Source organism: Tauraco erythrolophus, chromosome 1 (assembly GCF_009769465.1).
Source record: "Tauraco erythrolophus isolate bTauEry1 chromosome 1, bTauEry1.pri, whole genome shotgun sequence".
Classification (NCBI taxonomy): Eukaryota; Metazoa; Chordata; class Aves; order Musophagiformes; family Musophagidae; genus Tauraco; species Tauraco erythrolophus.
This window is the reverse complement of record NC_141465.1, coordinates 30,337,652-30,363,211: the sequence shown is the minus strand read 5'-3', so window position 1 is coordinate 30,363,211 and position 25,560 is coordinate 30,337,652. Positions and strand designations below refer to the sequence as shown.

General features: G+C 41.7%; 1 protein-coding gene across 1 annotated transcript in view; it reads left to right on the top strand.

Moving 5' to 3' along the window:
• Positions 1–25,560, top strand: part of GRIK1 (glutamate ionotropic receptor kainate type subunit 1) — a 103,153-nt gene that overhangs the window by 29,490 nt on the left and 48,103 nt on the right. Inside the window, exons 5-8 of the mRNA XM_086620450.1 lie at positions 5,186–5,367; positions 15,093–15,146; positions 16,842–17,015; positions 20,761–20,904. Coding sequence (XP_086476576.1) covers positions 5,186–5,367; positions 15,093–15,146; positions 16,842–17,015; positions 20,761–20,904 — 554 coding nt within the window. The remainder of the gene's footprint in view (positions 1–5,185; positions 5,368–15,092; positions 15,147–16,841; positions 17,016–20,760; positions 20,905–25,560) is intronic.

The window sequence follows — 25,560 nt, the reverse complement described above, 5'->3', positions numbered from 1 at the left end:
GAGTCACACTAAGCACATCACATTTTAAAAAATCAGGACTTGGTGGTATCATGTCCAACGGTTTGGATTAGTTGAGCAGGAGGAAGAGGAAGAAGAGCAGTGATGGTTATCCCTCTGTGCTATTGATTATGCTGGCACTCTGTTGATTTGGGCTTTAGCCTGGTCCTCCAGAAAAATAACTGCAGTTCTTTTCACTGCTTCCTTGATTTCATAAGTATACTATATCTAGGCTTTACCTTCACTGCATATGACAGTAGGAAGTGATACGAAGTACAAGGTCCGAGTCTCATGTGACTGAAGTAGGTATCTTAAGGCACACAGCATTTTCCTTTCCCAAAAAAAGGAGACAGAGGTGGGTGGGCAGATCTTTTTCTTCTACTTTTCACCACACTTTGCACTTAAGTACTTCGCTTGCACTGAAGTACTTCAAGTACTTCACTGGAAAGAGAAACAACAGTACTCAGTCTGAGACTGTGGAGAAGATGTGAGATTCTCCGTATGCTGGACTCTTCTTCCCAAATTTCAGTTTTCCCTCTTAGAGTTGCCTTTCATTATAGTGACCAAGACACTGCAGTCAAGGTCTGAACACTTGAGTGTACAGTACAACCAAGCTGCAGCTTTACAGCCAGATTACATAAACTCCCCTACTTGTTAGTCAATGTTGAAAGCATGTGCCCCATTCTCATAATAATGAGCTCAAATTGTTTCATATTTACACAGGCTGGCTTCCAGCCAGGCTTTGATCTCATGGCGTGTGCAGTAATTTACATCTGAATACTCATAATGCTTAATATTCTGTATTGATTGTTGATACTTGAAAACCTGCACAGACCCAGCATTGCAGGTGGAGGGAAAGATTAGGTTTTTCAAAACACATTGTCGGCACTCGAGTGAAAGCCAACAGTCCTCAAACCTAGCAATCACTCGCTAACCTCAGAAGAAAGGGCTTTAAACTAGATGTGAAGGGGGTGGGGGGTATTGTCAGACTTAGAGGATTAACAACCGAGGACGGCCCTCCATTGTCTGATGAAGGGAGTGTAGGCAGGTGCCTTCGGCCTGCTGCCTCAGTGATAGTAGGGGGTGATATGTGTAGTCAACACACAACACCCAGAGATAAAAGAGAATCCCAAAAATAACAGCTCAGGTAATAAAACTTCCCCCGCTAGGGGTGCAGTGGGGTCGAAAGCCCAACTTACATGCTTCTATACGAACGCACGCAGTATGGGCAATAAACAAGAGGAACTGGAAGCTCTTGTTATCCAGGGAAACTATGATATAGTTGCCATCACTGAAACATGGTGGGATGACTCGTATAACTGGAGTGCTACCATGGATGGCTACAAACTCTTCAGGAGGGATAGGAGAGGTAGAAGGGGTGGTGGGGTTGCCCTGTATGTAAGGGAAGGTCTAAACTGTTTAGAGTTAAATGTTGGGGATGACCTAGTAGAATGTCTGTGGGTGAAAATCAAAGGGGGGCCTATGAAGGCGGATATTGTAGTGGGAATCTGCTACAGGCCACCCTGTCAGGACAGTGAAACTGATGAGCTATTCTTTAAACAACTGGGGGAAGTCTCGCGCTCACTAGCCCTTGTCCTTATGGGTGACTTTAACCTACCTGATGTTTGTTGGAAGTATAACATGGCAGTCAGGAAACAGTCTAGGCGGTTTCTGCAGAGTGTGGAGGACAACTTCCTATCACAACTGGTCAGTGAACCGACTAGAGAAGGTGCTCCCCTAGACCTGCTGTTTGTGAACAGAGAAGGTCTTGTGGGAGATGTGAAGGTTGGAGGACGCCTGGGGCATAGTGACCACGAGATAATAGAATTCTCAATTCTAGGGGAAGTTAGGAGGGGGAACACTAAAACGGCCAAGCTGGACTTTGGGAGAGCTGACTTTGGGCTGTTTAGAAGTCTGATTAACAAAGTCCAATGGGAGATAGCTCTCAAGGGTAAGGGGGCGCAGGAGGGTTGGTTACTATTCAAAAAGGAAATTCTGGAGGCACAGGAGCGAGCTGTCCCTGTGTGCCGGAAGTCGAGCCGCCGGGGTAGAAAACCAGCTTGGATGACAAAGGAGATTTGGGAACATCTCAAAAGAAAAAGGGATGTCTACAAGTCTTGGAAGAATGGGCAGGCATCCAGGAATCAATACAGGGAGGAAGTTAGGACATGTAGGGAGATAATCAGGGGGGCAAAAGCCCAATTGGAACTTAGACTATCCAGCTCCGTAAGGGACAACAAAAAGTCTTTCTATAAATATATTAATAACAAAAGGAGGGCTAAAGATCACCTCCAGCCCCTGCTGGACTCAGGGGGTGCGTTAGTCACTAGGGATGAGGACAAGGCTGAGGTCCTTAATGCCCTCTTTGCCTCAGTCTTTAATAATAAGGTTAGTAGTTCCCAGGTGAGCTGGTCTTTGGTGTCTGAGAGCAGGGAGGGAGAGCAAATCGAAGCTCCTGTGATCCAAGAGGAACGGGTCAAGGAACTGCTCCTTCGGCTGGATGCCCACAAGTCTATGGGGCCTGATGGTATCCACCCGAGAGTCCTGAGAGAGCTGGCGGATGTCATTGCCAAACCCCTGTCCATTATCTTTGGGCAGTCTTGGCTCACTGGGGAAGTTCCCCTGGACTGGAGGCTGGCGGATGTTACCCCCATTTACAAAAAAGGGCGGAAGGAGGATCCGGGGAACTACATGCCTGTCAGTCTGACCTCGGTGACGGGCAAAGTCATGGAACAGGTTATCTTGAGTGCTATTGATGAGCACATACAGGTTAACCGGGTGATCAGGCCCAGTCAACATGGGTTTATGAAAGGCAGGTCTTGCCAATCAAACCTGATCACCTTCTATGACAGGGTGACCCGCCTAGTTGACGAGGGAAGGGCTGTGGATGTAGTTTTCCTAGACCTCAGTAAAGCCTTTGATACAGTTTCTCATAGTGTTCTGGTTGAGAAACTGGTAACTGCTGGCCTGGATAGGCACACCCTCCTTTGGGTTAAAAACTGGCTGGATGGCCGGGCCCAAAGAGTGGTGGTAAATGGGGCTAAATCCGGCTGGAGGCTGGTCACCAGTGGGGTTCCCCAGGGCTCAGTGCTGGGTCTGGTTCTGTTTAACATCTTTATCAATGACCTGGATGAGGGGATTGAATGTACCCTCAGTAAATTTGCGGACGACACCAAGCTGGGAGGCTGTGTCGATCTGCTCGAGGGTAGGGAGGCCCTTCAGAGGGATTTGAACAGACTGGATCGTTGGGCTGAGGCCAATGGCATGAGCTTTAATAAGGCCAAGTGCAGAGTCCTTCACTTGGGGTATAAAAACCCCAAGCATCGCTATAGGCTCGGGGAAGAGTGGCTGGAGAGCTGCCTGGCGGAGAAGGACCTGGGGGTGTTGGTTGACTACCGACTTGATATGAGCCAGCAGTGTGCCCAGGTGGCCAAAAAGGCCAATGGGATACTGGCGTGTATCAAGAATAGTGTGACCAGCAGGAGCAGGGAAGTGATCCTGCCCCTGTACTCGGCACTGGTGAGGCCGCACCTGGAATATTGTGTCCAGTTTTGGGCCCCTCGCTTTAAGAGAGATATTGAGCTCCTGGAGCGAGTCCAAAGAAGGGCGACTAAACTGGTCAAGGGGCTGGAAAATAAAACTTATGAAGAGAGGCTGAGGGAGTTGGGGCTGTTTAGCCTGGAGAAGAGGAGGCTGAGGGGAGACCTGATTATGGCCTATAAATACTTGAGAAAAGATGGTGGGGAGGTAGGGGAAGGACTCTTTACATTAGTGATGGGTGATAGAACAAGAGGAAATGGGCATAAGCTTAGTCAGGGGAGATTCAGGTTGGATGTTAGGAAGTATTTCTTCTCTGAAAGGGTTGTCAGCCACTGGAATAGGCTGCCCAGGGAGGTGGTTGAGTCCCCATCCCTGGATGTGTTTAAGAATAGGGTGGATGATCTACTTGAGGATATGGTTTAATGGGGATTAGGGATGGTTGGACTCGATGACCTCTAAGGTCTTTTCCAACCTAGAAAATCTATGAAATCTATGAAATAAGGATGCTTCATCTTGCCTCATCTGTACCATTGGACCATTTAGCCAAGAACATTCATGCACAAGACAAATATATACCCACTCCCTGCAGGAGAGCAATGAGCTTTTCCATATTAATAATTTGTTTGATTTTTGTTCAAGAAGTGCTTCTTGCCTGTATTCTCTCTCTCTTTTTGCATATTTTTAAGGCAGCCTTTTACTTTCACTCAGCAGATCACGAGTGTTTTGTGGGTAAATTACGTTCATGGATAATGAGAAATAGACTGTAATCACACACCTCAAAGAACTCTTAACTATCTTACTTAGGTTTCGAAGGCAGTACAAATTACATAGGAGTGCTGAATTAGCTAGTAGAATTGCACTGTGTTTAAATACTTGGACAAATCTTCAACTGTTTGAGCTCCACTGGCTTCAAATAAGCCTTGTAGATTTGTACCAGCCAAAGACATAGTCTTGGAAATAATTTTCTTGTGTTTACAGACGTAGAGCTGGATCTCAAAATATTTCAGTTCGTTTTAAGATCTCAGACTTGCTGAGTGACCTTATGCAAGTCACTATGCCTTCAGGCTTTTTGTCTCTAACTGATGAGAAAAATGTAAGGCTCCTCCTCCGGGATATTGCAATGTATGCTGAAATATGGACAATGAGAGCTGTATGGATGGCTATGAAGAATAATTATTTAGGCCACTCAGGCTAACCACTGGCTTCTAAGTGAGCCACAATGGAGTTGCTGGCCATTGAACACTTCCCGCTCTATCACACCTCATCTGCTTATGCTTCACATTAGTTAGGATAGTTAGTAAGGATGTTTCTTCAATTCTATGTTCTTGTTGTTTAATATTGAAATACTAATTAACTGCCAGGGAAGAAGCTTTATATTCTTTTTCCAATAAACTGTAGCAATATAGCATCAATATGAACATATCAACAAATTAAAATTATGTTTCAGAATATTTAGATGTTGGAGCCAAGTATAACCATGGAAAGGAAAAGCTATAACAATACTAGTTAGGACAATGGCAGACATGAAGCTAACAACTACCCTTTGAGTATGTGAAATATGTTGGGACTGATAAGAGACCCTGTTTAAATGACAATAAATACTCATTGCACAGAATAGTCAGTTGTATAATTGCATATCATTTTTCAGGTCTAATTCGTCTGCAAGAGCTCATCAAAGCCCCTTCTAGATACAACATTAAAATCAAAATCCGCCAACTGCCCTCTGGAAATAAAGATGCCAGGCCCTTACTCAAGGAGATGAAGAAGGGCAAAGAGTTCTACGTGATATTTGACTGCTCACATGAAACGGCAGCAGAAATCCTTAAGCAGGTAAGGGGAAGGGGGTGAAAAAGCATGACATTCATTTTGCACTCTGAAAGTTGTCAGCCTCTCTGATTTTCATTTTCTGGGAAACACCAAAACTGAATGCATTTATCAATTAGGACATAGGCTTGTTAATACCTGGGATAGAGTTGTTACAGAACGTGCAGCAGCATCTGAGCACCCCACAAGACTTCAGGGCTTCATAGAGGACCAGCAGCAGTATTTGTGTCTGAAGAGAAGTCTGTAGATATCTTGCAGAAGGAAATCTGTGTTTCTTTTTAATACTTCAGGTTCTGCTTGAGTAGGAAGATTGTTGCATTTATTTTAGCTGGTCCTGCTTTAATAAATATGGTTTTTATGTCTTCTCCCACAAAAAAAAAAAAAAAAAGAAAGAGCCTAATTTGGAGAGCTTAGGAAGTGGCTCATATTCAGGTATTGCCTCCACAGAGGCTGCTCATCAGGTTCTATGCTGACTACAGTAACAACGGGGCATTAATCCACTGCAGACAAGAGCATAACTCTGCATTCACATCCCTGTAACAAAGCAAGATTTGGTCTGCTGGCACTACCTTGTTACCTTTTAAACTCTGGTACAGCAAGAAGATGGAATGGAGAAAGTATCAGAATTAAAATGTATACTTTAAAGCAGGAAGAGAGGCTATTGTGCAAGGGTTGACATAACCCTGACCTAGATGTGAGTTGCACAGTCACACAAGGCAAGGACAAACACCACAAAGCCTGATGTTAATGGGCTGAGACATTACCAGAGGCACACAAAGAGTGGTGTAAATTAGAATTTACTGTTACTTACTATTGATTTCTAGACAGTCAAAGTCTAAAGCACTGGCTCCTGCAATTCATTGACCTATAGACAATAATACCAAGTAATGTATTGTGAATGACATTTCCCTTTTTGCTACAACTGGAAGTGCGAAGGGTTTTTTGTTTTACTGTCAGTCAGTGAAATGGGAAACACAGATCCCAGAAGACCATCAGAGAGGCTTCACTGATCAAAATGTGTAGATATGGGCTGTCCCGTAAAGGTTAAGACCTATGCTTCCATCCCAGAATTTTTTTGCTGAAATATTTAAGTTATGCAAAGGAGCATGGTTGCATTAGTCTGCATGATGACTAATGAGAGGATTAAACTGTCCTCTGCAGACTGGAGAACCTTGATCCTGTGAATACAGATGTGCAGGATGGTGTCCTAAATCAGATGCAACACAACTGAGAACAGCACACAAGTTCCCAGGAGCTGGTAGAGTTAGATTTATTGCTGTTGGGAATGTTGGCCTGTGCTAAATTTTTGGGTTTTCTCAGCGCAAGTTATGTATTTAAGCTACAGCAGGGCCAGATGCAGGCATGGTGTTGGGAACGTGAGGGAAGAGCAAGGGGAGGGTGTGCAATCATGCAGCTGCTCTCCTGTGTGCTGGGGAGAGCACAGTAGCAAACGGCTGTAGTTGGGAAGGGAGGTGGACAGAGAGATTTGGGGGGGAAGGTTAAACTGATAACATGTATTTTCAAGTATCTGCAGGAAGACAGTGCAGATGTCTAGCACGCTGCAGGAGGCACAAAGCTTCAAATATACCAGGCTGAGAATGAAAAAAAAAAAAAATAATAACCTTAGTGTCAAAAGAAGAGGAAGTGCTAAGAGATGCGCTAAGACAGGGCAAAGTGGCAGAGCAGTTTGTGTGGGAAATGGATCAGGGAGACAACTGACAGGCTGCGGATACAGATAATGCTCTCCAATGCCTGAAGAACTCAGAAAAGGAGGGTGAATGGCAGTGTGGAAGAAAGCAGGAAAATTAAGAGAGATACACCTGTGGGTCAGAGCTGCGGGAAAGGAAGCAACATAAATACAGGCTAGAAAGAAAGGGAAAATGGCTTTTATATGAGATGCTGGTAGCAGTAACTCAAGTCTTGAAATTCCTCACTGTCAAAGGCAGCTGTGAAATGGGAAGGTGTGGAGGGCTCTGGATTCACAAATGACTCATCTGATTGTAGGTTAGCTACACGAAGTACCATGGTTCACATTTTTATCATTGCATACAGAAACCCCTATATAATTTTACACTGAATAAAAACAAGGTATTAAAGAGAATACTATAGAAATTATTTTAAGAAAACTCTGCAATGTTAGTAGACAATATTTTTTACTTTGTAAATGATCCAATAGATATTACAGGAAAAATATATGTCATTGTTAAATTACATAACGTTTCTAATAGGAGTAGGAATCAGAGCCAACAGTGCTTAAACCTGTCTCCAAACCAACAATTTCTTGTGTGCCTACTGTATTTACAATAATGTAGCAGATGTTTAGTAGCCCATGAGAGAGAAGATAAGTAAAGGAAGGGGAGATTTGTAGTGGGTTGGGTGGTGGAGGGTATTTTACAGATTAAATCTGCAGCAGGGTCACACAGACACATACCCACCATTGCTTATGCTCGGTTCCTGTGTCCTGCTCACCCTCTGAGCCTGCACAGGTTCCCCCACCAAAAAGCTTTACACAAGGGTCTGCATTTCACCCCTTCCAAGCCCAAGGTCTGCACCAGGATCTGCTCTATCTTCTCTGGACGACCCCAGCCAAGGTGGGCAGCATCCTTCACCTCCTCCAAACCTCTGGGAAAGAGGCAAGTGGCCACATCTTATCTGCTCCGGCCACCTCTCCCTGCTGCGGGGCATTTCTGCTGCCAGCCCCCAGCCTGCCTCCGAGCTGAAGGCACGGGCAGGGCAGAAAAGCTGCTGCCCTTCTTCCAGCGGTGCCTGTGCCACAGCGGGGTTGGTGATGCCGGCAGCGATGGCTCTGCAAGCAAGGGCTGCTTTCACCAGTGCTCAGGGGGTGCCAGCTATGGCACAGCTTGTTTCCCGGGAAGGGAGGACAAAGGATGCCGAAAAGCTCTTTCTGGGAGCAAAAGTATTAGTGTGTCTAAAATTATGTCCTGAAAGGGTCATCATATGGAGCTGGTTTTGGGAGTGTGGAGCCGCCTGACCCAGCTGCATTACCGGGCTGTGGGAATAGGGGAGGTGACCTCTTCACTTGCTTCCTTCAACTATTGTTTACAAAACAGCACCAAAGACAGATTCCTTCTTTTAAATGGGACTGTCTTTTGGGGTATTATAGCTTCAACTAAAGTACCATTGAGCCACGCTTCTTCCTCATGCACAAGAACAGTCAAATCTGTAACCTGAGTTAAACAAAATACAAAGCTCACACACAGCTTCTCTAAACTCACACATTTCCCCTTTTCTCCAAAATGTTGTAGAGAACACAGGCTTTCACAGTCCCCAATGAGGTTAATGAGGCCTTGCCCTCTCATCACCCAGATCTGGAAGGAGCAAAAGGAAATTGTGATTATTAATCACTGCCTTTTCCGATAGTCACTTTGAATTTTCTCTCTGTATTCCCTCATGAGGGCTGGTAACCTCATGCAACTGGTGGAGGGTGGCTAAGGGAGTTTTCCAGCTCTGTTGCTTGTACCAGGTAACCACCCAAACTGGCAGCTCTGCCTCCCAAAGTGACCCGCTCCACAGGAATCAAGATGTTCTGAAATGACTTGAACCAGAAGGTTATGCCAGCAGGGTTTTCAAACAAGACACACTGCACCAGCAGATCTGATAGAAAAAGTTGCAGCTGGTCTGACTCTCCCATGGTTTACTTGAAAATCTTGGCTGCTGGAGCTTTAAAACCCGTAAAGAGTGGACACATCATCTGACAAGCAGAGAGATCTAGTAGAGAATTAGATGTCAAAGGCAGGAGCTGAGTGCCGTTTTGGCTTCTTAGGGTGAAATTGTGATCTCCAACATCCTGCTCAGGATCTGCTTAAGCATCGTAGGAGCCTCCCTCTTTAACTTCGGCAGTGCCGGTCCGATTCTGCTCTGAGGGCGCCTAGCATCTCTTTCCTTTCCACACCTAAAAATAGACATCTCTGAAAGAGTGTGAGAAAATAAGGCACTCTCCAAATTTGCCAAAGACCAGCAAGACTGAGTATTTTAAGCAAGTTAGCTGGAAACACTTTCTTAGGATAAAAACCTGATGGTTGCAACATTCACTGGAAATATTTTGTAGACAGAGATTTGGTGCTCTGTCTAGACTAGGTAGGTGTCCCACAAGTCAGTTAAATCTAGATGTTGCAAATTGTGATCTTTTTAATGCATGAATCTTCCAATATGTCCCGCACATACTATATTTAGTCTGATACCGCCTTTTGGTGTGAGGAACTTGGTTCAAGAGGTTTAGTTGTTATGGTTAACCTTCAATTTTTCCTTCTAACATACCAATAGTTGACATAGATTTCACTGCTATGCAAACTCAACTCTCATAGATTATGTTGCTACTAGTCTTAAATTATCTACTCCTTCTTCCACATCTTTAAAACAAATTTTACGAAATGTACTGAATATTGAATCAGGTTTAGGACACTCATAAAGCAGTTTATAAAAACTTCTATGTTCACTTTCACTATGTGGCAGACGATGAGCGAAATAATTCATTCAGTTCCTACAAAAGTACAAAAACTAAGTGTCATCATATTATATATTCGAGGTACAATAACAAATGTGAGAATGTAAAACTTATTTTCTTGAGTATGCTCCTTCTATTAACTTGACAAGTAGGCTGAAGACCTCTCTCTGCTAAGAAAATGCAGGATTAGCTCTGTTCTCACTGCCACTGGAAAAATATCAGTGGCAGATCCTTCCAGATCCCTCAAGCCCCAGAGTAGGAAGCAGATACTCAGCTCACTGATTGTCCTCTATCTTATTCATTTTATAAAGAGATTTTGCTGGAGACATGTCCTCTTCTGGTGACCTGGTTCCCGCTGAAGGGCATCAGATGGCAAGAGCCATAGGTTAACACATCAGCAAAGACCATAGGCACAGAAATGGTGTGGCAAGGGGAACTCACCCTGAAATTTGGCAGTGCACTTCCGTTCCCAAATCTAACTGTAGGTCTCCATAGAAGTAAACGTGGTCATTGTCTCAGAAACTTTATTCTGAGCTTGGAAGATACAGCAGCACAGGCTATTAGTCAGAGTACACTCTTTTGGGGTGTTGGCCGTGTAACATCATAGCTGTGCTATGCTGAGACCTCTGCTTCTCTGTTCTTGTTAGCTGTGCTGTCTAGATGAAAGCTAAACTAATTAACATTAACTTGCTCGTGTAGTAATTCTTTCCTTCCTTGGAAGATTCTCTGGGTGGTGCAAATGCAAGCACTTTCAAACTGAAAGTGCTTTCAGTCTTGGTACTGTGAGATGATGTCCACGCTGGAGTTTGAAAGGTAATGCTGCTGCCCTAGCTCCCTGGGATCTCTTCAGGAAGCAGAAGGAGCCAAACTCAGCTGACTGGGGCCCTGGGCCAATACATTCGTCCTATCCTATTGCCATGGCCCATGTTTCCAGCTGGACTCCAATACTAGCAAAGTATTTACAGAATATGTCTTGTTTCTTGATATGGCTCATGTCCATGTTGGAAGAACTCTATACTAGTCCAGCTGGACCATGGCTGTGACTGAGTGAGATGCAGATTTCCAGTGAGTTAAGTCATGTCCAAGTACAGCTGTCTCTATAGAGTCCAGGGAAGCAATGTAAACACAATATAAAACTTTTATTAAAAGCACTTCAGAAGCAAGAAGGCAGAGGGGCTATTATTCATTATGGTGTATCTTGCTGATCTTAGAAAACAGTAGTGGTATTAATTAATTGGATAATGAAATGCACTGATTTAATGGTCATGGAATTAAATGTCATGAGTCAGGAAAATACAAAGTGAAAGCAAGCAAAGTATTTGATGCAGTTGCTGCTAATATGCTTCACCATCATTCTGTTTTCAGCCCACCTTGAAGGAAGAATGACACTAGCTCTAAATGAGGTGGTGATTTCTTTACAAGATGAACAAATGTAGGTTAGAGCTGGGCTATGATGCAAGCCAGGAACAGGGCACCCAAAGAGATTTACAGACACAAGAATGATTATTTTTATCCACTTGCCATATATATTTTGACCACTGATACTTGTTCATATTCATGTTGTAGTTCATGACCCACAGCTAAAAGTAGAGATCTGTGAAAGACAAGGCCCAAACATCTGATCTGAAGTGGATAATTAGAGATGGAAGTCTCTTTATCTTATTTGCCAGGATAATCCCTAATCAACTCTGAGTTTGCCTGAAGAACAGATTTTATACAGTCCAGAAAGGCTAGGAAATGTGCAAGGAGAATGCTGAATATTTTAGCCTAATGTCACTAGTTTACATTCATCTAAGTTCCACAGTAAGTAAAAACTGTTATTATTTAAATAGGATATTTATATCAGATGCATAATTATTTAAATAATTACATGCAAAGTTATTTAAATAGGAATGTGTAATGAAATCTCATTCTAGTTTCTTATGAGCAGCTATGTACACATAAGCCAATCTTATTGCGTTCCCTTCTCTCTTCTGGGCTGGTCTACTCATTTTCTGTAGCAAGAAGGACACTTGCTACATGGGAAGAGCCTGTGCAGCTGCTTTGCAAGGTACTTCAAAGGTGTCCCAACTTGAAAGGAGTCTTCGCTCCTACCATGCTTTTATTATTGTCTCTGTCCTGGTAGTTTATAGAAGCTGCAATCCCTGTATCTTCAGGGTTGCAAAACCACGAGTCCTTGCTGCTGAGAACACACAAGTGCAATTGTCCTATTTACAGATAGGAGTGTCCAAGTCATTAAGGCTCAGAAGTCACTAATGCTTTGAGGTCTTCAACATTCCTCTTGCTTTTGCTTTAACTTGTCTTCACCTCCTGTTTTTCTAATGCCATCCTCCTGAGTGGGCATTTGGTACTGTCATCAAATCTTCCTTCACTGGGAATTTTACTTAGCGACCATGTGACCCTAAACCACAAATAAGTTATTATTACAAAGTCTTTACAATCCATGAATAAAAAGCATCCTATTTAGGTCAATCTACAAATCTAACATGTCACAGCTGTGTTGGAGTGCTACATAACTGTTAACTAGTTGCCTTAATGATTTTTAGAGGGGAAGGCAACCAGATAAGACTGGTCTTGTGACCAACACTAAGTGAGAGGGCAGAGTTCAGTGGCCGATCAGGGTCCAGCCTGGGACAGATCCAGCACCACTCTTATTCCTTAACCAGAGAAGGACATTGGTAATGCATGCGTGACACAAGCTCTCTTCCAGCTGTCTGTAGCTTCATATCTTAATTGAGTCATCGTTAATAGAGAAAATACAAAAGCAACTTGGTGATTAAGCTTTCCTGGGCTGCTGCATTACTTTCTTTGGAAGAATTTCAGTGAGTGTCTCTGATGGAGCCCTTGGGTGCAGGGTCCTTGGCAAATCCATGGCACCCAATTACCATCCTGAACCTATGTCTTGGTTATGGCAGATAACATTGCCAGGCTGAACCTTGCTTTTTACGTGCAAATTGTCTTTGATTTTCAGGGGGTTTGGTTCAGTTTTGTTTTCAAAGACAACCGTGTAACCTGACTTTTGAAATCATTATTATTCACAGGTTTGTGTGTGTCCTGCCAGCTCTGTTTATAGCACATTATTTGGGAATCAATATTCTTATAAAATGTTTTAATCAAAAATGTGTTCAGGAGGCAAACATTCCTCTCAGACTACTGCCCTTGAATTTGCAAGGACAGCAATAACAGGGCTACCTTGGATTAACTAGCGGGATACCCAGTAGCAGTGTAGCTGCAGCAGCACAGCTAGGTGCTTCCCACATATCCAGGCTGCACACTTTATAGTCATTGTACTTAATGTATCCATCTAATTAGTGTAAGGTTGTGTTTTAAGACATTATGTGGCTTAGCATTGTCCTGGTTCTCAATTGTCTTACTGTTTCTACACAAGCAGATTGCAGTTTATATCCTCTGATAACAGAAGTGCAATGACTTGATGTCAGCTCTTCTATCTCAAACTGGAATTAAAACCGTAAGGAATCAATAATTTAAATCCGGGTATTGGTATCCTCATATTTACATTTATTAGTATGATCTTGTGTTTGTACTAATGTAACACCATGCACCAGCTGCAAACTTCCTGCAGAGGACCAAATAGATGTACAGAGGTTTATCTGGCCTCAAACTACATTTATGTAACCCAGCGGCTGGTCTGTGCCCCGTATGAAGTAATTGGGTTATTTCAGTGCAGTTTCAGCTCAACAGAGACCTGCCTCATAAAAATCCTGACTGGCACCTCCTTCCTGTAGCAGGGATCTTAGACATAGAAATCCGACAGCTCCAGGGAGCTGAGCTGCGTCCAGCCAGGTCAGCTGGGAAACATAGCATGAAAAAGTTTCCATTGATGCTACCTTACATCATTTTCTGTCCATAAATAGGGAAGGAACGTCAGTCTCATGGATGGCAAGATTGCTTATTTCTACAGGTAATAAAATGCCTCTAAGAAATGGAATAGAAAAGGATTAATAAAATAAATAAATAAATAAAGACGATTTCTACATGTAAATTCAGTGGAGCATGTCAATAAAACACTTGCCTTCCGGCTTGATTTTTAGTGGCTGGAAATGGATTGCTTGTTTGTGATTAACATTGAGCTGTTTTTCTTATCTACTGCAGCTTAGAAAGTTCAGGTTCTTTCCTTTTTTTTTTATATGAGCAATTGCCATACACAATCGCACAACTGATTTTCGGAGGCTTTTACCATGAAAGAGAATTTTTGCAAGCCAAATCATACTATTTTCCCCCATCTTTCAAGCAGCTATTTAGGCACTGCTAAAAGTGTCCTAAAATACTATTAATAGCAGATGCTTACATTACTGCGATCGAGACTGAATGACATTTAACCTTTGTCTGTTTTACTGTCATGATAATGAATTCTTCAGTAGTTTCCTAGCTCATAATTCCTCCTCCTCTTCACAAGATCCCAGAGAGGGTAAAATGCTTGCATCGTGGTCATAGTGTGCGTGGACATGGCGACAAGCGTTAGGTGATGCTGGGCTGAAGCTGTAGAGCGTCCTGTTAGACACCATCAGGCAGGAGTGCTTTATGTAAGCATTCCCAAGGATTTTTGGAGAAGGGCTGAAGGAAAAAACACATCTCTCTAGAAGTTTCCTGCAAAGGTGAGGGCTGAGAAGAAAAATTTCATCCTCTTCTGCCCAAGGTGGCCGGCTTGTATGCATTTAAATGCCATCCTTACCTTGCAGACCTTCAAAAGGTCTGACTCTGGAAAATTAATCCAGACCAGAAATCCTTTCTTATAGGTTGTTTTGACAACCTCCTGCAGACCTGCATTCCCCAGGTGGAACAAAAGGCATTTATAAAAGCTTTCTTCTTTTTGTTTTTCTGATTTACCTCAGTGAGCACTCACTGAGTGTCTTGTTCTCACATGGTAATGCAGAATTTAAAAAAAACCTACACTTAAGCATTTTTCCCTACAAATTCCATTGTCTGCTAGCAAATTCCTTTGTAACACTTCTAAACTGCAGACTAAAGAATTTCACTTTTGAAAAAATCAGCTTCTCATTATCGCTAGTCATTTTTCTTGTCCTAGAAGTTTTTAATCTCTTTCCTGAGCAGAGGTGATAAAAACATAATTTAAATACAATATGATATTTTTTGCTCCTGAAGAAAAACATAGGTTTTATTGTAATCAAGTTTCCATAACCTGTAACTTATTGTTCCAGATTAACCCATGCTTTTCAAAAGACACAGTGCAGTACTCGAAAGCATCCATTGTAAAGTACATTCACCTTTCAACCTCTCTCAACAGATTCTCTCCATGGGAATGATGACCGAATACTACCACTACTTTTTTACAACACTGGTAAGGAACACTAAAGATTTGGGGGTGAATTTTCTCTGCTGCAGAAAAGGCCACTCAAAATTTACACTTTTTCTAGCAGATCTTGCCATTGTTCCAGGAAACCCCTGGAGACTGAGTCCTAACACTTCTTAGTAATATCAGGAGTCACAATTTTGTAAGGAAGCTCTTTTTCAGTATCTGTGGGACTGGCTAACACTTTAATGCAATGAAAATTAAATGCATTATTGCATTTAAGGAGGAGCCATTGGTACAGGTGGATCAGAGTGAAACAAAATAATGAATGAATGGCTTTGCAGTGGAGCCGAGGGCAAGCACTGCGGGCGGTGCAGTTCACCACTAAAATGTTTAACTTACTTACAAAAACACAAGCTCACATATGTATAGAATCACTTGGAAAATTTTATATTAAAAAAATAACCCTTAATTTTCTTTTATTATACAGATCTATAAATATTTATTTCAGCACATTTTTCCTGTATTTTAACTTATGTGCTATTTATAAATATAACTCATTCCATGCTTAAGGTCCATTTGCATTGTAGACTAGAAAGACAGCAAATAACCAATATTGCCAGAACAATCCTAGGGGGGCTGGATTATATCAGTTCGTGTTCATCAGTTTATTCCTTATTTCCATTCTATATAAAATTTTATGTGGAAGTGAAAAATCATTTTGAATCCAATAGTCAATTCATTAGTCAGAAAAGACTCTCTAGCTGTTTGGAACTTGAAGTAGTAACTTGAAATGGTTCTCTTTGAGGCCATTTTAACATCAAGAAAAATGTGAAAATTTAGGATTTACTGTGGAACTTACAGTTTTATACGGTCACAGTGAATCTAACATAAAATAGTAACCACCAACAACAACATGCATAGGATAGTATAGAGCAGTAAGCAGCACTGGTGGCATCTTGGCATTGTGGTATTGTAAATGATGACATTTTGATGGTTACTGTGGTATTAAACCATGACCAACACGTTTGTCATTTTACTGGCCTGCTGGGGTCAGCAAAAATTGTTTTGAAAAACAGCCTTCAGGCTTTGAAAAGCAGTTATCATATTTCCACTGCCTGATAAATACATCTGTGGAGTGTGCCACGCAATTATATCACTTAGAATATCCATTATTTTCCTGCCCTGTAAACGCAAAGCACTGAAGCACATGGACTTACTGTGCTTGACAAGTCCATTAGACATACTGGCAGCAAGTCACCTGAAGGAGGCAAGGCAGGAGAAAAATGAGATTCATAAGTAGTAAAAGTGTATCGCTCTTGACATCTCTTGGAATCTTCCTTCCCCAAGTTGAGAAATAAGCTTGACATTGGCCAGCTAATTCCTCATGTTGGTTTGTCAGAGCTGTAAGACTGTTAGAGGACTACTATAAATTAAAATTAAATACTGCTGTGCAGGTTGGTTGCAAAATAGTGTTGTTGTGGGGAACTGATTTTTACATTCCAACAAAGCAGATATATTGTTTGTCATAAATTTCACAGAGCTTTGTTTTATTCAGATTTATAACAGAAACAGTCATGACTAGGCTTTGAAGGCCAGCAGAGTGTTCACAGGGAACAAAAAAAACAGCGCTTGAGCTTTGGATTGAAAATCAAATAAAATTTTGGTCTAATTATACCTTCTAAACATTTTGCTTTAAAAATACTACATCTGGTTTTGTTTGTTTTCTTAATGGTGATTTAGGATCTATTTGCATTAGACCTGGAACCCTACAGATACAGCGGAGTAAACATGACAGGGTTTCGCCTGCTCAACATTGAGAACCCGCAAGTTTCGTCGGTCATTGAGAAATGGTCAATGGAGCGTCTGCAGGCACCACCAAAACCGGAGACTGGCCTCCTCGATGGCATGATGACAGTAAGTGAACAACCACAATGATGCAGAGGCATCTACAGTGCGCCTCGCAACGCTGTTCTAGCAAACGTGAACCGAACCTGTTATTGTTTAATTTCACGACGCAGATGCTGAAGCAGCATCTCTAAAACAGACTCCCTTTTACCTGCTTCTACACCAAAGTGTATTTACCCCGTGAAGCAATGTTGTACTCATCTGTGTGACAAACTGCTGCCAGGCAGCCCCAGAAATCAGTGACAACTCTCCGTCACGGTGCTGTCCAGCCAACACCATTCATCTTCTTGTTGTCCAATGTGTATTCTGCTGCCTCATTGCTCTAGTAGTGTTCTAGATGGAGTGAAGAACATATCAGGAAATAAAAACTTTCAGAGCAGGTATACAGTTTATAACCTGTGGGGGAAGATTGTACATATGGACGGGTAATAGCATTTTAAAATTGGAAAAGTGCCCTTTCTTTTCATTTCCATCATCTACAGCAACTCTGGCTTTGAAGAGATAATTCAAAGATAAATGAAAGGTATCATCAAGACAGGAAATTAGGATTTCCTCCCTACCACTCCCCAAAGAAGAATAAGAACAATTAAAGAATGGTATGACTCCATTCAGCTTTGCAGGGTGAAGGGTTGCCATCTTTTTGCAATTTAAGATAATGTATCTTATGTACTGAGGGGAGTTCAAATTGGTATGAAATAGACTTTACTGCAGATGATTGCAGGGAAAATTCTGAAACATTCCAACATCCTGCAGAGATACATATTATGTGTGCTATCTGTAGCATTTCAAAAAAATGTTGCTTCTTTGGGCAGTGCCATTGTGCTCACTCATTCGCAAAGCAAGGGAGAAAGCTGTCTCTGGGAACTTCGGATGTGAATACACGAGACCTGCAAGGGTAGCTATTCACACATAGCTGTTCACCTGCATCCACCTGACTGTAAAACTAGGAAAAACAAAGTTCTTACTGGACTCTTCTGCTCTCCTTTGCATCTCTACAATCTCTTAGAGCCCTTGATGCTCTGAAACAGCATGAGCACCAAGGAAAGCATCTTCCTAGTTGGCTGTGATCATTTAAACATTCATAGCAAGTGCTGCTTACTCAGTTTGATGGAGAGCTGCAATACTGCTATATTTCATTAGACAATAAGACTGTGACAAGCTGCACAGTGTAAGGAGATCAGGATTACATGTCCTATTGTTAACTCGGGATCTCTCCTTTCTGGTTCATGCTATATTGTTTGCCCTGATGTCAGCTCATGGGAAGTCAGCACACCATGACCAAGGCAGTTTTGAGTTCATGTCCCACTTTACGCTCAAATTGCACATGGAGGCGTAGTTGTTCTAATGAGATCTTTGGGTTTCTTTGCAATAATTTAAATATAATACAAAAATCAGAAAGACAAGTTCTAGAACTAACTCTTAGTCTCTTTCTTCTTATGTGCAAGTATAGATATCAATATAAGGTGGTTTACTTCAGAAAATGAGGTGACCTTTCACTTCTCTGTGTAACTCATGTAACTCCAAACCCTAAAACAGAAGAACAGTGAGGGAGAAATAAAAGGCTAAGGGAGGTAATACAACCTCCCAGTTGCCGCACAGCAGTATGGGTGACATTATAACAGGTTACGCAAGCACAAGACTCAAACAGTGAAATCTGGCAATGCTGTCAAGGTACAACACTGTGGGATGCACCATGTTACCAAGTAAAAACATCAGTGGTCCCAGGTAAGAGTGTAAAGTGAAGTGAACTGAAAGAGGATAGATCTTGATTAGATATAAGGAAGAAATTTTTTACATTGAGGCATTGGAACAGGTTGCCCAGAGAAGTTGTGGATGCCCCATCCCTGGAAGTGTTCAAGGCCAGGTTGGATGGGGCTTTCAGCAACCTGGTGTAGTGGAAGGTGTCCCTGCCCATGGCAGGGTGGTTGGAACTAGATGATCTTTGAGATCCCTTCCAACCCAAACCATTCCGTGAATCTATGATTCTATGATTTTCACCAAGTATCTCCAGAGTCTCTAGGCCTGGGACACAGGCAGACTGGGACTCCAGTGATCAAGTAAAATTCAATTCTGAATGGACATGTCCACAGTCTAATGTAAAAACTGATCTGAAGTCTATTGATATTGATGGGAATCTTTCTATTGATTTTGAGGGATTTTGGATCAGACCTTCAGTCTTTGGTTTTGCTTGGAACAACTATCTATTTTAAGACCCTTGACACTGAGAACAGCTGTTGTCATCTCCTCCTGCTTGCCTCACCATTTATAATGTTTTCAATTTCCTCTGATTGTGGGAGCATTGTTTTGGGCAGATCCTGACTAGCGTATCAAAAGCGATTCCTCGTTTGCAGTATATTAAGATTAGTTGATAAATTCGGATCACATTTGATTGCCAGCAAAAACCTCCAATGCTGATGCTGTTGTAATTTACTTAGGCAAATGAAGCAGACGAAGAATCAAATCTATTAATTTCCCAAAGGAATTGCATGGGAAAGAAATAAAAAATGGATTAGCTTTGCAGCTCGTATAAACGAGTCTAGTTTCTCATCTGCGGAGTTAGTACTTTATTTTAAGACCCTACTTAATTATTCAGTAGTTTTACAGGAAAGGTGAGCACTTCATTTTTACAGTACCCCTGTGCATTAAGCAAAACATGGCCATTTCCACCTCACACATGAGAGCACTGAAGCACAGTGCAGGTGAAGGCGAGATTTTTCTAAAACTTCCCAGCGATAAAGGATGACAGTGTGTGGTCTCAGTTTGAGGCTTACTGGGCATGCTTTTAAACCAATAAACCCACTCTCAAAAGAAACACAGACGTACAACCAGCATCCAGTAATTTTAGTGATATTTGGGTATCTAACTCCTGTATTCATCAGTCCTGTCTTAGACAACTAGAAGTGAGATGTGAAGTCGAACTTAAACACCAAAAAACACACCTTGAAAGGACAGTTCACCTCTCTGTAAGATGGCATGGGAGGTATGGCAGGAGAGCAGCCCTGGTCAAATCTCAGTGGGGCCATTTCACACATTTGTGCCAAAAGGCAAGATCCTTGAGAGCAGTAGACGTTTAGAGACAGTAGACACCTGTCTGGTGGGATATCTACCAGGTGATCAGTGGGATTGATTTCCCTGGGGAGCAGGGCCTGCCTACCACTTAGGGAAGAAAGCAATCCCGCAAGCATCGTGAGAAGAGTGACAATGGGGAGCTAGCACAAGCCCCTCATAGGCAGCTCTCCCACACGCCCACAACGCCATGCCACCATGCCATGTCACGATGCCACACCAATCTGCAGGCTGGGCAGACACTGGCTAGAACACCTGCATGGTGCTTTCAAATGACACACCTTGAGGTGCCAAGAGTCTTTGACAAATCACATGAGGAAACCATGGAAAGACTGGGTGTTGCAAAGTGCTTGGCCCTAAGACGTGCCTGCAGGATGACATCTGGGCTGCTGTGTCATCTGAGGCTTCTTAAGACACATGAGTTACCTGTGTGCTCCTTCCTGTAGGTACCCAATGCTTTCCATTCTTCCAGAAAACCAACGTTTTCTTCCCAATGCTCACCCGAAAATACTCTGAAATTAATGTAAGCTGCAAAAATAAGGATTTTTTTGCACCTCGGATTTCTGTGGAGAGCCCAGTAGTGGCCTTTTCCATAGCAGTAGCCCAAGGGAATGTTTCTCAGTAGAGAAAAGCAGGGACCGGGCACAAAGGTTGACATTAAAGAAAGCTTTTCTGTTTTTTCCCACAGACTGAAGCAGCTCTGATGTACGATGCTGTTTACATGGTAGCAGTGGCCTCCCAGCGTGCCTCCCAGATGACTGTCAGCTCCCTGCAGTGCCACAGACACAAGCCGTGGCGTTTTGGACCCAGATTTATGAATCTGATAAAAGAGGCAAGTGTAGACCATCTGCTTATGGTCAGCATAATCCTTCCTTTCTTCTTTACCACACTGATTTGTGTTGTTGCTCCCTGCTCTTTGTTATATGCTATGCTCTTGTTTCTGGCACTTGGTTGCCCAATTCTTCCTCACCTTCGTAGCAGAGAAATGTTGTTTTACAGACACAAGGCTATGGCCTGTGTTCTGGTGGAGACTTTCTCTCGTCTTTGAAAAAAAGAAACTGCTAAACTGTAGGCGTGATAAAATCTGATGCTAACACACCGTAAGACTGTCCATATTTTTTTTCTCTGTTAATGTTGTGGTTATGTTATTATGGTTGCATATAATTTTTAAAAATATGTGACAACTAACAACAGCCATTCTAGAAATCAAAAGAAAAGCAAGTCTGTAGCTCTGTCCTTGTTTCACCACTTAATTCCAATTGTTTTGCAGATTGTTTGATCAGTAATCAATATCCAGAAAATATTTCAGCCAGTATTTCTAAAGAAGTAAATTTCTTCATGAAGTCATGCACTATTCATCTCATAAGAATGCATCACTGAGCTAGCTTGATCCACAGATGTTCTAAAAAATTCACATTTTAGCTGAAATGCCTTCACTCTTCCAAAAGTTCAGTTTTTGTTATGAATTTCAAATGGAAACTTTTCTTTAGGGAAGTGTGTGGAAATGAAAATTGGAAATTATGTGGAGTTTCCTATGTATATTTCATCTTTCCCCCAGTTCTTGTTCATTGACAGTGTGATTCCTATCAAAGCCACATTCATTAGCACTTGTGTAGGTGGAACAGGATCTGTAGGCTGAGGTACAAGGTAAGTGGTGACAGCGCACTGGGGCATACACCTGAATCCAGAAATACAGTAGGAGCAAACTGAAAGACGAGACATCTGGTGGTTACAGAACATGTAGAAGAGCTGTCATCACCTTCTCCAAACCTTTTAATTTTTTTAGAATTGCCATAGGCAGTGTGCGACATGGTGATTCACCTACATAGAAAAATATTGAGAGTTCCTGAAATGGTACTCTCCACATGGGGTGTTTTATGAATTTTAAGGTTTCCTTGTAAGCTTCTCTCTTTGAAAGCATAAAGAAAAGACAAGAGTTACCCCAGTGCTCAGGAACCCTATTTAAGAATTAAGGAAGATTTGAAATACTTTCCTCACTGCAACACAATCATGGGAACACCCAGAGGAGACAGGGAAGCGGCATCGGTCAAGATTATTTCTTTTGCACTGACATCAGCCGTACTGCATCCAGCTCCCTCACTGGGGAGGAGGTGGTGAGACTGTAGCAAGAACAGTAAAAGACAGGAGCAAATTGTCTCACAAGTGTCTGTAATAAAGATGAACTTCTCTCTCCCTCCTTTCTGATTTCATCTAAGTGGGAATCTTTGTTCCTTTACTTCTCAATCTCAAACTAAATGAGGTAGCATTGCTACTCATACAATTTCTCATGCATTTTAGGAACAATTATAATTAAATTGGAAGTTAGCAAAAGACTTTGTATCAGTGAATGCACCTGCATAATTCTACAGTTGTGACCTACTTATTTTGGGTGATGCTAAGTATATAGCATGAGGGTCCTGAATCCTAAGCCAGAAGAAGTACTTTGGCCAAGAGCACCAGACAGCAGATCCAATTCAAAGCTTAAACAGTTATACAGTTCACATTTATCATGTACGGCTAGCTTTTCTTGCATGGAGTGAGATAGGTGAGCTAATTACTGATTGTTTTGCAGATAGTGTCTTTCATGGTCAGTAAAACACTGATTTAAATACTCCAAGAGTCTTATCTTCCTGTTTCTGTTCTAGCCAAAAAAGATGGTTGTTAAAAGTACAGGATAAGGTTTAATAAGACAGTATTACATTTCTCCTAAAGGCTGTAACTGGTGTTGGAAACTAAATATTTCATGTTATGATCTGATTTGCTCAACAAGGATAGATGAACTGTATAAATTAGGAATCAAGTGAAGAGGCATAGAGAAAAAAAGTCAAGCAGGCAGAATGATAGTTTGGGCCCACGTAAGTACAATTTAATTTTACTATTTTGTGATTTTTTTACTATTTTGTGACATGGTACTGACAGTCTGTGAAGGCATTTTACAGACTGGTTTAAAGACAAGTATTCTGTACTGCAGTCTGAAGAAAAAACTTTCAGGTAAAGAGGTTGCATGGAATGAATCTTGCAGGTGCTAGAGCTTAGCAAGTACTTCAATGACTCTGTGGTGGCTTTTTGCACTTTATTTTAGTGGTAATAAGAACTGCAGGCATCTCACTTGCTTTGTGGGCCAATATTGTAAAATGCCAGACTGCTGGCAGTAGAAAGGACCTCAGAACCTGTCTGGACATCAGTGACTTGCATAGCAGTGATAGCCTCTGACTTGCATAGCAGTGATAGCCTGCTTCTCTCTTCACTCAGCAGATGGCAAATTATTTTTTTTCAGCCTGTCACTGTCCTGTTGAGAAGTCAAAGTTCAGGCCATATCTGTCCTTTAGGTGCACACAACTTAGCTTTTTCCTGAAAGCAACTGAGAGGTGGACATCCTAGGGCAAAATACTGCCTTTTGATTCATGCTGATGGGAATACATGCACATTAGAGTCAGTTTCTGAATTTTCAGAGTACATCAGAACAAAAGATGGTTAGTTGAATGTGAGACTACTCCTCCCTTGGCCTTAGGACTTCAGATAAGAGTACCAGGTAACAGCAGTAGCAGATCCACTGCCTATTTTTCTGAATGACCAAGAATTGAAGTGCTACCAGCAAGACTATAGGAGAAAAGCACTAGCAAAAATGTCTGAGGCTATAGAATAATCAATTACAGCAACAAGTAAAAGCAATTTTCTGTGCCCTAGAGATCTCAGAAGCTAATGCTGATTGTAGGAAGCATTTGAAAATTTACAGGGAAAATCAAGCCTGATCAAAGCCCTGAGGACAGCTTTGAGGTCAGAAAGATCACCAGCTAGTTCCAACGAAGGAGGTTGTTACATAAAATACACTGTCTGGGATCAAAACTTTTCTGCAATAGCTCATGAAGATCTTTTTAATGAAAAGCAAATCCTTGTCAGAAGCTTGTCTTTCTCAGTGACCTAGTGTCATTGATATCTAAATGATATTTTAATTGTTTAGCCCTTATGGAAGCATTTCCAGGGACTATATCTTACTCATGCCTAGAAAAAAAACGAGATCATTTTCTCTCTTCAGAGAGGAAACAAAGAGAGAAAGCATGATTGTACCTTTCCCAAAAGGAAAATATATGTAAACATGAGGCAAGTGTTTATAACTTAATGATCAAATTCCCTGGTCGTGTCCACCTTAAAGCATGAGATAAGTCCCAAAATAGTGATTGTCTGTTATTTAGTTATGCTCTAGTCGAATGTGAGCTCCCCTCACTCAAATCCACTAACAATTAGAAACACAACTGCATAGAGAAGTATTTCAGAAGACTGAGATGCAGACTTTATCTTGAATGACTTTACAAAATTCCCTCAAACAGAATCATACACATGAATCTCAAAGATTAAAAGAAATCTGAAGCATTTACATCTACATTTGAGTTTATGCTGTGTTTTTGACAAGATATGTTTCAAGCATATTTAATTAGCAGAGACCAGGAGTGAGAGCAATCCATCTAGATTCTGCATCAAGTAATTGAATACAGCCTTCCTTGGTGGTGCGACGTTAAAAGCTCTCAAGAATCCTCTGAGCTGAACCAATTATTTGTGTGGACTAAGGTAATGACCACAGAAAGCAACAAGCGGGCATGATCACATAGGCACTACCATGACTGTAAAACTTTCAAGGCTCTGTCTCAACTTGTAATAATTCTTCTGAGTGGAAACAACCCAGTTAGACTGGAAAGCAAGCCTCACTCAAATGCCTTGAAGCTCAAGAAACTCTTTCCTTAAAATTTATACAGGGTTTTCGAGCCCTTTGCTAGCTGATTCTCATTTCTACAAGTAATAAATGGTATGCCTCATAGAATGTCTCCAGCCTGCAACAAAGACAAGGATTAGTAAAATTAAGTCCCTGAAGAAGCCTGCTGAAATTATCACACCATTTTTCATTGTTAAAGACATAAAATGAGACCTTAATTTAGCTCTTTTTCTGTATACAGAAAGAGTACTGTAAATGTTGAGCACAGTCTACAGTTTTTAAAGCATCTAGCATTGTGTGACTCTGGTCTGCGGGTGACACTCTGCTTCAAGAGTAAAATTAATTTTTAAAAAAATGCATCTAGTCCTTTCCAGATGCAACTAAACCATCTTTATTATCTTAGGTTGTTATTTTGCCTGCTTTTTGAAAATATGATGATAATTCCGAGTGTGGTACTCTGTGTTCTGATTACGTTGGTAATAAATGGTTTTATTTCATACTTCTTTACAAAAATAAAAGGGAAAAAAAAACTCTTATCCTATATACAGAAGAAGGTAATTCCTGGAATCTTTTCTTCCAAACTCAAGGCATTTGCATTTAAGCAAACCATAGCCTTGCTCTGTAGCGAAAGAGGCCTCTCCATCAACATAATTAGGAAGACTGGGAAACAGGGAGTCATTACAATTTCCAGTCGCCACAGAAAGAGCTGAGAAAACTTGCACCACAGAAAAAAGCTTTGAGGATCCTCTGAGCTGAACCACTTCTTCATGTAGACTAATG